Source organism: Gallus gallus, chromosome 10, assembly GCF_016699485.2.
Source record: "Gallus gallus isolate bGalGal1 chromosome 10, bGalGal1.mat.broiler.GRCg7b, whole genome shotgun sequence".
NCBI classification, from domain to species: domain Eukaryota; kingdom Metazoa; phylum Chordata; class Aves; order Galliformes; family Phasianidae; genus Gallus; species Gallus gallus.
In genome coordinates this window covers 11,160,961-11,173,582 of record NC_052541.1, presented here as the reverse complement: position 1 = coordinate 11,173,582, position 12,622 = coordinate 11,160,961, and the positions used below count along the sequence as shown (strand labels likewise).

At 46.5% G+C, this 12,622-nt stretch overlaps 1 protein-coding gene across 2 annotated transcripts in view; it reads left to right on the top strand.

Annotated features, from left to right (window-relative positions):
* Positions 1-12,622, top strand: part of HOMER2 (homer scaffolding protein 2) — a 48,208-nt gene that overhangs the window by 7,506 nt on the left and 28,080 nt on the right. Inside the window, exon 2 of one of the 2 annotated variants that reach the window (XM_015292025.4) lies at positions 11,419-11,575. The exons of the other annotated variant lie outside the window; for it this stretch is intronic. Coding sequence (XP_015147511.1) covers positions 11,419-11,575 — 157 coding nt within the window. The remainder of the gene's footprint in view (positions 1-11,418; positions 11,576-12,622) is intronic. 2 annotated transcript variants of the gene reach the window in all.

Genomic DNA, 12,622 nt, shown 5'->3' with positions numbered 1-12,622 from the left:
GGATTGAGCTGCCCTGAATTCACACAGGTGAATGAGAGCTCTCTTCCTGCTGATTTTTATCTTGTGTGTATGACAGCTGTCTGTCACTTATATGTACTCCACTATAGGAGAGAGCCTGGTTTTTGTTGCTTGTTTACTGAAGTTGTCTTACAAGCTTTTATTTCAGGGATCATGTAAAAAACAAAACAAAAACAAATGCATAGGAAGATTCTAATTTGGTTTATGGTCTGTTTCAAGACAAACAGAATCTGGCTTGGCTGAGAACAAAGACCTGACACTTCTCTACGCCCAGATCCAAGGCAATTCAGTTAAAAGCTTCCCTTGTCATGGGGAACACTACAGCTGTGGAGCCAAGGTCTTGCTGCTGCTTTGGGAAAGTGGCCTGGGGATGGGTGGGGAGGCCGACCTCCTGCACAGCTCCATGGGTCTGCATGGACCTGTGCTTCCTCCATGAGCTCTCTCTCATGCTGCCTTCCTCTGTGCTTCAGAGCAGGACAATGGGTTTTCTGCATAATGTTAAACTCTGCTTTCTCTTTGGAGAGATCCAAAGGATGAATTATGTCTTTCAAGCTTCCTCACGGCCTCCTTGGTGCTGCTGTTCTCAGAGTCATTCCCAAGGCACAGATAGCTCTGAGCATCTGCTTTCTGAGACCAGAACTGCATACCATGGGAGATGCTTTAGCTCTGAAGGACTTAATTCACGGTACCCAGCCCAGTGCTCCCACCAGTTTCACCTGGCTTGGCCTGCAGAGAGCAGGCTGGGTTTGCAGAGTGCTGCTGCCTCCGGCTCACGGTGCCCGGGGCAAGGGCCTTTCCTGCAGCCACGGTCACCTATTTTCCCTCTGCAGTCTATTCTGAGTTTTGTGCTTTCAAAGCAGTAACCCCATGTGCCCCTTGTTTAGATCCATTTACAGGGACGTCTCTCCGTTGACTTAGAAATGAGTATTCCAAACGCTGTGCGGGAGGAATTGCCAAAGTTCTTATATTTTAAGCCTTAAATTAAGTCTTAGAGTCTGGAGCGGAATCAAAAATATCTAATCCCTGTTTGATCTTTCCTTTCCTGCCTTATGAATAGGCATCATCCTCACGAGGAGGTGCAGCAAGCTCTGGGAGGCCTCTCGCATGAAATGTGGAAGTGTAACATTGCACTGCTTTGTAGTGCACTTTCAGATCACTGTTACACTCGCACAAGTGACACGGGGCTGTACTGGAAACAGTTTATGCTCATCAGCTCCATTATTGGATGTCCTCTGAGTTATTGGCCAGAGGAGAGGCCAGGCATGTGGCTGCTGGGCGGTTTGGACCCAGTTCAGTGTTACCTCTTATTCCTTACAGCAGTGGTTGGTTTCTCTAAGGCCAGTAGGACCGTCCGCACCTTGCAGCTCAGATCTCAGCTTCTTGTCCTGCCTTTTGTCTCCTCAGTCTTCTGCTTGCTTCTGGAGGTGGCTCCTGTGTTTCACTGGTGGCTATGTGGTATTATAGCGGGTCGGACTGCTTGTCTTTGGAGAGGTGGGCCATTGAAATGCTTTTTTTTCCCTGCCATTTAAGGGTAGTAGAACTTAAAAGATCTCTCTGAACATCATTTTCTGGAATGGAGGCCTGTTGAGTCCAATCAATTTAACTCCTACGGTGCTAAAGTGCCAAAAGCATAGTAAGATCTTCTCACCAATTGACACCTTATCTGCAGCAGCTGGGTGAGCAGTTGATCCATCCTGCATGTTAACACCAGGCATTAATTTTAGACCACGAGGTCTAAAGCTCAGTTCCCAGCTCTTGACTTGCTATAATTTACTCATGGCGAGCAGGGGAAAGTGGTGCCTCCTTTGCTGGTACAAAAAGTGTATGCATCTGCCTCCATGAGCAAAGCGTCTCCTGCCATGAGAGTGCACTTGAAACAAATTGCTATGTAACACAAGACATGATTTTTAATCCTATCTTAAAACCAGTGTTTGGAGTTATGTTCTGTAAAGGAAGCAAAAAGTCATTGAGTTGTGTAACGTGGCTTTATTATTCTAGCATAAAAAGTCTAGCTAGGATATATTGAGCTGATTTTGGTCACATTTGTTTGGGGTAAATAAGCAGTAACTCAGGGCAGGGAGGATCAGCTCTCCTACTTGTGCTCCTAGGTGATTTTGAAGGGTGATTTCATTGCCCAATGGATCCTATAAAAGGTTCAAAGTTCTACAGCAGAGTATTAATAAAGGATGTGGTCACAAGCAGGCTGTGTCACTGGAGATGTGTGTTGGCCTGAAGTATCACCCATGGGTGCTTTGTCTGCATTTGGTAAATGGATGAGCTCCAGGCATTGCACTGAAGTAGCACTGCCCAACTTAGTGGTGTTGATCCGGAGCTGAGTGGGATGAGTCCCTGGTTGCAATCCACCTGGTGGGGGTTTAAAGCACAGCTCCAGTAGAAAGGGATTTGGAAAAAAAAAAAATTAGGAAAAGTATATATGTACCTGAGCACTGCCAGCTCACGGGGTGGCTGGAATATCAAACTGCAAATAGTGGCAGCTAAACAAGGGCAATCAGCACAGCTACAGCAATGCGAGCTCTCCTCTGGCTATGACAGCAGTGCTGTGCCCAGCTGGGGACTCATCCGCTCCCATCGATAACTGTGTGATGTCCGCCGGCATCGAGCCTGAGCCCAGTGGGAATGCTGGGAGAGAGCCCGGCCCCTCCGAGCTGGTTCTATCCCAGTCTGGGGAAGGAAAATATTTTAGATCATCTCATTGCTTTACATGTTTTTGGTAAGTGTTAATATAGTTGTGCTGTGGTGGAAATAATTGACATACGGCTGTAAGATCTGCCATCTGCCCAGAGAGGCTGGAATGCAATTAGCCCATGTAGTCCATTTATCAATCCATAAGTGGCAGTATTCACAGTCCTGGCAACTTCAGTTGCTGACAGAATCAGCCCACCTGTCTGGCCGTGCTGTAGTCGGTATATAAATGAGATAGGGGGGAAGTGCCGCTCAGCTGCGTCCCTCATCCCTGACAGACGTCGTTTAAAAAACCAAAGTCTGCACTGATGTGAAGGAGAAATGCTATGCCTTAATCTGGGGAGATACTTCAGTTCTGGAGCTCTGTCAGCGGCTGCTCAGAACTTGGGTGAGCTCTGCAATGTGCATCTAAAAAGCCCTGGAGCTCCTCGCCTGGTTTTAAGTCTCACCCAGCCACATCTCGGATAGGAAGTTCATCGCGAGCATGTGTGCTGCCTTTTGTATATCCTGTGTATTTCCAGCCAGCCCACGCTAATTTCTGAGACTGCTGATACAAGAATGCCATTTTTCACATTATTTGCATTATAGCTCCCAGTTATGTAACCTGCATCACATGAGAAACGCTGGCGCTCGAAGCGAGGTCCTCACAGGGCCCACACCTCACGTCACCTCACAGCCCGGGCAGCAGCGCGGCAGGTGGGGATGTGGAGGCCTTGGGGCCGGCGGGCTTTGCCTACAGGTGGCTGTCGGCTTCAGGGGGATTCTTATCCCTGTATGGCCTGCAGATAGGTGCAGCTTGCCTTACTGCAGAGTTAGAAGGCTGTGTAGGGGTTTAGTTTTGTGGGGTTTGTTGCTGATGTGCTGCTCCCTTGTGCGGAGCGGAGTGGTGGTTTTCTGTGCTCCCGTATGCGCTGTGTTTCTTCACATATCACCTGCAGGTTGTTTCTCAGATTGAGTCGTTCCTCCTCTCCGAGACTCAGGAGATTTCCAGAGAATCCTCACTTCTGTGCTGGGCTTTTTTATACCAGTGGATAAATGCATTCCTGAGGTCTGTACTGTAAATCTGATGGCAGCAGATGGTGTTATATTGGCAGAGATTAAAATTATCAGTGAATAACATTAGCCTCCAAGTGTTTGAAATTTCCTTTGTATTTTTAACTTGAAGCAGATAAAGCATGCCATTAAGTGCTCTTGCTGGCTGCTAGTATGTAGGTCGCTCCAAAAGTAATGCCTCCTATTTATTTCCATGGAAACTGCAACCGATACAAAGAGCACAACAACAGTGATAGAACAAATTCTCACTTACAAAGCACTGTTTTTCAGCTTAGTCATAGTCCATTAGCTATGTGTTTTCATCAGCAGTGAACCAGAGCCTGCATGCCGTGCTCATAACAATGTATACCAGCGGAGGTGACCCACTGTCACTGTCGTCACTGCTGAAGCACACCGACACTGCCTCACTGCACTCACATCCACTGGTTGGTCCCTGTAAACATTTAGCAAGCGTCAGTGGATGTCAATGGGTGCATTTTTATCCTGCATGGAGAAATTCAGTGGCACCCCTTTGCTCTATCCACCCTTCCATGCCAGACACTGTTCTGTCACACTGCCCCTCTGCTGCTATCTGTTCCACAGCAACAACCTGGAATGGGATAATGGTGGGAAGGTTCTACCTCTGCTGCCAGCCCACCAACATCTCTGCCTCTGAGGCTGTGGGCTAGCACCATGAAATAGGAGGCATTACTTTCAGAGCAGCCTTTGTAAGCGCAGTAGCTCTAAGAATTGTTCTCCCCTTCCTCAGAGGTGCTGCTGTGTGCCAGCAGCAGGCAAAGCATTACAGCTGTTGAAGCTCTTTGATTAAAACTCCCAGGGAATGGCAGTCTGCTCCATGCAGTCCATGCTCACGGAGCACAGAGAACAGCTCGCTGTGGCAGCGCTTGTTCGCGTCCAGGCCTTTGGGGCCTGGGAGTGTGGCAGACATGCTTGCACTCAGAGCTGTCCTTTCCCCTTTTAAAATGCAGCCTGTGTGTTCCTGTCTGCATTTGGTGTGTTCTGTCCTTTGGATGGCTTAATCGAGGAGGAGGCTGGAACAGGGGATCTGTTTCAACAAGACACTGCTGTCACCAGGCCGCTGCTGTCAGCACAGGCAGGCTGAAACCTGTGCTGAAAACCTGGCGCAAGCATGGCTTTGCATCTTGCTAATCTTTTATGGAGTGAATTGATTATTCTTTAATTGCTTTTAATTTTTATGTGCCTCAGCTTCATTAAAAGCATGCTTCCTTGTGTTAAGCCGTCCACTGACGCTCTCTGTGTCCTCTAACAGAGCACCCAGGCCTGGGCGGTGCTGAGCCCCGTGGTGCTGTGCCAGCAGCTCCCTGTACCTGCACAGGGCACAGCTGACCCCATGCCTGGCTGCGGGCAGGATGAGCCCGATCGCTTTCTCCTGGCGTTACGCTTGGTGGAGTTCCTGATTCGCTCCTTCAGGCAGTCGATCAGAAGGAGTTATCTGGCTCGTTCTTTAAACTGAACTGATAAGCTCCCCCCCTCCCACCCCCCCCCCCCCGAGTGTAAGTGGAAGAAAAGCCTCAAGGGAGAGCGTTTGAACAGAGTATGGAAAAGGATATTGATAATTGTGTGTGTGGATTAGTGCAGAAAAGTGCTCTGCTCCAGGGATCTGCTTAGTGCCGTGGTGTGTCGGATGATGGAGGTTTTAATCACGTTGTTTTGCAATAGTAGAGGCTTTGATTGTGCTACTGATTAAAATAAACTTTTGGGATTTGTTTGTGTGCAGATGACCTCATCTGCCATTTAAATGGTTATGACAAGTAAAAAGAAAATGTCCTGAGCGTTAATCCTGATTATGAAGATGCTGCCCTGCTGGTGGCAGTGGGTCTGCACGCTCAGATGCACTCGTGGTCTTTTGTTCCAACATTGCGTTTGTAGATACGCCGTATTTTGATCGTATACCCTCTGACATTTAATCTCTTTCGTTTTTAAATGAACACCAAACGGTGCACGCAACCTGAAAACATCCCCGGCCTTCTGCAACACAGGAGATGTTGCAAAGGATTGATAACAATAATCAAAATGGAGGGATTTTCCTGCTGGTTTGCAAACACAAAGTCGGTTCCCGTCTTGCTCCAAGGATTGTGTTGATGTTAGTTTCTCCTCCCTGATCTCACTACGCTAATGTGAGAGGGGCACCAACCCACATAGATGTGAGGAGGATGGGACGACGTGTGGGAAGGCTGGGGTGTGCAGAGCCTTGTTTTCAGGTGCTACTCAAGGAAGCTGGTGCGGGGCATGTCCAGAGCCAGCCTGTGCTGTGCTGGCTTTGTTCTCGCCCAGCCTGAACCATATGGGATGTGTTCTGGTGCATGTACACGGCTCTATGAGCTGTGAGGAGCGCATGTCTCCTGCTTGGGTGGGAGAAGTTGGCAGCAGGGCAGGCTGGCAGCCCCTCTGCCCTGCTGCAGACATGGGGCTACCTGCTCCAGGGTTTATGCTTCCCATTTCAGATCCCAGGCTATCACTGGGATATTACAAGTGAACACTGTACTCTGGAGGAGGTTCTGCTGGAAACATTGGCGCTGCTGAGGCTGAGGTGAGCCCTATGGGTCTAATTTTAACCTATCCGCGGGGATCTGTAGGCTTTTGGGGGGATCTGTTTATGTGCTGATGCTGCCTCATTCCTCTGTGAGGGTAGGAGAGTTTGTTTCTGTCCTGGCAAACAAAGTACTATTGTTTCCTCCCCCCTCCCAGTTTTGTTGGTTTTGAATTTATCCCTGTGCACACTGGAGGCTGTGTAAACCTCTCCGGAGGTGCAGATTTAGGGATCCTCTTTCAATGCCTTCTCAGGAAGAGTCTCTGAAACAACAAGAGTGCCAAGACCAGTTTCACACACATGCCCGTACTTGTTTGGTTTTTTTGTGATTTTTAATTTTAATTTTATTTTTAGAATGATGTTACCTATAGTGGAGTAGTTCAGGGTCCTTTCAGCTCCTGCCTCTTGTATGTGTTTATTCACCGAGTGTCTCAGGAGGCAAATAACTGCTTGGAGATAGCCCATAAGTAAAGTGTGAGCTTTTTCACTGTCCACCTTAAGCCTTTTCATTAATATATTGTCTTCATAAAGGCATAATGGTATTGTGAGCTCTTCCAGACGCTGCAGTGATTTTTGCACTGAGAGCTTTTGTCCTGAAGAATTATTCTTTTGGACTTACTCAGCTGCTAATCAAAAATGAGATTAATTAACATCTGTGCTTTTGACAGAAAATTCCTCTTTAGCAGGCTGGTCTTTTTCTTTTCTTTCTTTTCTTTTTGGTCTAAGTAACTGGAACTATTATATTTCCTACACGTGTAAGAAGCACTTTTGCTGATTGCATTGTCTGTTGAAATAATAATGACTTTAAAAGACAGGAGCTAAAAAGATGTCTTTCTTTTTCATGAACGTAATGCATTTCTGCAGGTGAGCTGATACCAAAACTAGTACAGAGTGAGCGCTGAGGAATTATGCCAGTGGCCATCTGAACAAGTTGCATGACCTCCCCCTCAGTTAGCACTGCTGCAGCAGGGAAGTAGCAGCAGAGCAAAGCCTGGGTGCAGCTGTGCCCTGTTCATCCCACCTGTCTCTCTGGGCCCGGTCTCCCATCGGCTGCACACAGCAGATTTCCTCTCTTCCCTTTCTCTGCCTGCCCTGTTTTGCTCAGGGTTGCTTCTCCATCCTTCCAAGTAATTTTTGCTGTGGCAGTAGCTGTGTGAGAAGGCCTGCTCCCATCGCAGGACCAGCAGGAGCTGACCAGGTGCAGGAACACCTCCTGTTGCAGAGTACCAGGCAGATGCGGCGAAACCTCTGTCAGCATCCCTCAGGTCTGCCGAGATTGCTAATTTTTACAATTAGTTGCTTCTGTTGAGCAGTGAATATTCATCTGTTGAGTTAGACTTTTCCAGTCATGTGATGAAAAATTTCCCAGAGTGGGAGATCTGCTATCAAACTGCCCTGTGATGTTAGCAGCGGTGAAGCTGCAGATGGGAAATGAGGCGAATTAATTTTATTTCCAGGCCCCGTTATCCCAGGATGCCATCTCGTTCTTTATGGCTGCTTCCTCAGATGTAAAATGGAGCCATTACCACCTGCCTGCTCTGTGATACGGATTTTGCGGTCTTGCAAGTCAGAGCAGGCTCTGCTCCTGATGGCTATGTGTGCTGGCAGCCGGCGCCTGGCCTTCCGTGTTGCGTCTGATGAAATTTGACTGACCTGAATTAATTAGCACATGCCAATTTGGGAGGGTAGAGAGCTGCCTGCTTTTGTAACGCTGGTTTGCTGCCGTCGCATCTGCAAAACATCCACGCTTAGCTTTTGCCTCTGCTCTGCTCCACGCTGTGCTACCTGATGGTGATGCTTGAAAATCCCAGCTGCTTTTGCATGGGCAGCTCTGGGTACAGAGCAACGACTGAGTGTTGCAGAGGTGTGAAAACAGGCCCACCTTCGCAGTGAAGAATCTTTTCCTAATTCTTAACCTGACCCTCACCTGATGCTGCTCAGTGCCATTCCCTTGTGGGGAGCTGTGGGCCATCACGAGGCTTCTTCTCTGAGCTGAGCAAACCAGGTGCCCTCAGCAACTCCTTGTGCACCTTGCCCTCTAGACTGCTCCTCACCCATATTGCCCATTTTTAAGAAGCTGGAGCACCAGCATTTCCTGGTGGCTTTGGGAGCTGGTGCTGTCCTGGTCCCACAGGGCCTGGATGGGGACCATGGAGAATGGAACTCTTTGTTTTAGCAACGTTGCTTATTTTTGCGTTGTCATTAATAAACACACGTGGCACTCCAAATTACGCTTTGTGTAAATAAATACGTATATAAGAGATTAGTTCATTTTATTACACTGTCATAAAGGCAGTAATACTGGTGCTTGACCCAAATTACCGTTGGCACAATGCTTATCGTGCTGCATTTAGCAAATACGTGGTTTTTTGCATCGTGTTGCAGTGATGCAGAGTATGTATGTCACCATATAGGATCTTATGTTCATACCTAACTCCTGTTCCTTCTCAAAAGACCCTCATCTAATGCTTGTTAGAGCACATCACTGCAGATCTGTCGCAGCTGTCAGGCAGTGTAAATCTCAGCATGTGCAGAAGGTGGCCTGTAGCAGGAAGCATCACATTCCAAAAACTGCTCTGCTGCACGGACTGGAGCCATGTGCATCCTGCACCAGATGCGTTTTAAAGACACACACATGTGATCTGTGTGATTACGTATCAACTGTAGGGGAACACTGCACCTTGCACTGCTATGGACGCAGCGACTGAGCTTTAGAGCCTTAGTTCTTTTGCTTCTATAATGCCTATGAAAAGCTTAGCAGCATATTTCTTAGGTAATGGGGAACTATTGCTTTTGACATGAAATTTGTCTCACGTGGCACAGAGACGGATGTTAAAAGTCAACTAAAATAGATAAAACCATGGTTTGAAAATTATAATTGTATTTATAAAACATGCTGGCCACCTTTAATAACACAGTTTATCAAAGTGCATTCTCTATTTTAATCTGCATTATTAAACAAGGAATCATTGGCTGGAACTTAGGCGTCCATTTGCTGGATTTCAAGCTGCTTGACTGTAAGTGGTGGATGTTAATGCCAAGTTGATTTTTTTTTTTTTAGGTTGTTTTTCTTTTTTCCCTTAAAGAGAAATGTATTTAATCAGTCATTAATTCATGAGAACTTTAAACATTCATAAATTCTCTTTGCCTCTTGATTTGTCTCTCATCCCAGCTGCCTGGCAGAGCTGCTGATCCTTGCCTGCATGTTCCCATTGCCACCAGGTTACAGGGGCTCGTGCACCAAACAAGTGTCAAGTTAGCATTGTAGCTGTTGGATATCTCCACATTCACTTTGTATGGTTGCTGCTGCAGTGAGACCGGGCATAATTTTAGCAGTGTTTTCTGGTACTGTTAAGGTGACTTAGCAGAAATGCGTTTGTGAAGTTGCTTGTGGGTTGGGTTTTTATGAAGGAGAAGTCTGAAACTCCTTAAAGTTCAGGCTGCGATATATAGGTCATGTTGCCATCAGTAAAAACAATAGAATCTGCTAAAAATATGCAGCCAAGTAGAAGGCTAAATTCTAAATCATCCTCCACTCAGGGGACGTGGATATTTTTAGAGTAAAGGAATAAGTCGCTTGGGGGAAACCTTCCTTCCCTGCATTCCTTACTGCAAACAGACCCATGGCCTCTGAGGGCATCGTACTTCTAATCCCATGTAACGTGTGATGGAACTATTGAAAAGTGTTACAGAGCTCTGCCCTGCTTTCCTCCCAGTCAGGGACGGCAGTGGCGGTAGCGTTGGAAATGGGAGGCAGATCCCCATTGTGTCTTGCAAGGAAAAGAAATCATTTCATTTTCTCCCTTCTGGGGCCTTGTGGGGCTTTGCAAGATCACACCTGCCTTCCTCAGCTGCCTCTGCAGTTAGATTGCTTTATCCGTGGGGTGTTGGTGAGCTACTCCCCTCAATTTTAATTCAAGTGTAATGGTTGAGAATGCGTGTGGTGTTTTGTGCTGTTCCTACATGCAGTGCCTTAAGTTTTTGTGTTTTAAAAAGAGGTGGATTTAAAAGCATCTGAAACAAATGGATAAAAGCATGGTTCCAAAATGATAGGACCGAGACTAATTGAATAGATTTATTTGTATGGGTGGGGAAGAGTGAAGTGTGAAGAGATTTCTCTGGCCTTTCAAATGCCTGCCTTCATTTGCTCTGTGTGTGGATGAGGTGAATATTTCGGGGAGTTAATGGTGGACTCCATTGTAGTACAGTTGTTTTTGAATGCTGTCAGAATTCTGTCAAGTTCAGCTATCAATGATAAAGCATTTTGTATGTACCGAGAATACATTGAACGGTGCACTTAATATATACCATTATATGCTGTAGCTTTTAAGAACAAAAAGCATAAATATATATATAGGTATTTAATATATATATTTAGATAAACAGCATGTCTTGATTTGCAGTTCACTTCTAAACTTGGCTCAAAGGTATGACTTGAAAACAATCCAGTTTAGCTGCCTGTAAGTGATGTTAATTGTGCTCTAGAAGCCTTGATGTGTATCATGCCTTGTCCTTCCAGCCCTGCATCCTCTCTGCTGCTGTGTGTGGTTTGGGCTGTCTGTGTTTAGGGCAGAAACACTGGCATGAGGCATTCCTCATAGTGCATAGGGATGGGCTGAGGGAGGCCACACCTCACCCGATGCAGTCACCTGTGCTGGCAGGCAGCATGGGGCCTGGGACCTCTTTCTTTCATCTCCCCACTTCTCGTGTTGATTAACTGCCCACGGAGTAGTGCTGCTTTAATGATAGAGACTTTAATATTTCAGTAATTATACCGTGCCTTCGCTTCGTTAGCATCGTTAGCACCTCTGCAGAGCAATCCTGGCCCCAAGCAGGCTCACAGCAGTGAGCAGGAGAGCCAGCTGTGTGGGGTTTGTTGGTGCTTTTGGCAGACTGTGTGGATGGGGAAAGAGTGAGTACATATGAGCAGCCCTTCCTGGAGATAGGTATTTTGAGGGAAATTTGGGTTACAAAGTCATCGTAGCACAAGGAAGAAAAGTTAGCTTTGTGCTGCCTGCTCAAGTCTGGGCTTCTGGGACATTTCATCTTCTGCAGACTCATGCATCCATTTCTCCTGTCCCTCCCTATTCCAGAGAACAGCCCATCTTCACCACCAGAGCCCATGTCTTCCAAATTGACCCCAGCACGAAGAAGAACTGGGTTCCCGCAAGCAAGCAGGCTGTAACTGTTTCCTACTTCTATGACAGCACGAGAAACAGCTATCGGATTATCAGTGTGGATGGAGCCAAGGTAGGAGGCTGATGGTATCCCGGTGTGTTTGCTGTGTGGAGAGCATCGTGGCTGTCAGCCCTGGCTGGCAGGAGATGTAGATGAGCTGCGTTAAACACATAAGTTGATAAATACTTGCTTTTTGTGTATGTAATCCATTGTGGACACTCGTAGTGACAATTGAGAAGACAGCGACTTAAAAGTGATTTTTCCCAAATGAATTGACCCAGACAGGATCTTATCTCCGATTAGTCTGACTTCACGGTCTTAATGTGCCAAGGGCTTCAACTGCCAGCACTGAGTCCATAGCGCAGTGCTTAAGCCCACCTCCTGTGCTAGGTAGATAACACTGAGGTCTCTTTGGTGAAAAAAACATTCTTTTTCAGGGGAACAAGGGGACAGATATGTGCAGACTCGGGCTTTTGATTTAAATGCCAAGTACATATTCCATTTTGCATGGTTGAAATGTTTACAGGTTAGCACTTAATTTTCTCCAGCTTTTCTACTGGAGTTCATCAGCGTTGAGTGACAAATTAGGCATGAAGATGTTTTCCCCACACACGGGCTTTTTTTTTTTTTTCCCCTGACTTTGTTTTACATCCCCAAACAGTGTTTTGAAGGATTTCCTGCAAGCATCTTCATCGCTTGAATTGAAGATGTTCCTCAGATAACTGCTGTAATACCTTTAGAGCCTTCTTTTTCCAGCTTGTCCCCCCCAGATTAACTTGTGAGGTGGCTGCTTTTCCCTGGCAGTCTACAGAAGTGTAAGTTAAAACATTTCCATCCCGCACAGAAATCATTGGTTACTTTTTGCAGGAGTGCAAAACGTAGAATAAGAAGACAAATGTACAGCCTGTTTACCCATGTTCCTGCTCAGATGAGGGTGTTGAAATATTACTATCCTGGGAGAGAGCTACCTCAGAAATCATCCCTTAATAATCCGTTTATGTTTGTCACTCTTATTTAAAATGTTTGTTTTTCCAAACACCCTCTGTGCTGCATTTGGTTATATAGGGGCTTATAAATCAGCCGAAGCACCTGTTTAGATTGATGGTGATGTTCACTGAC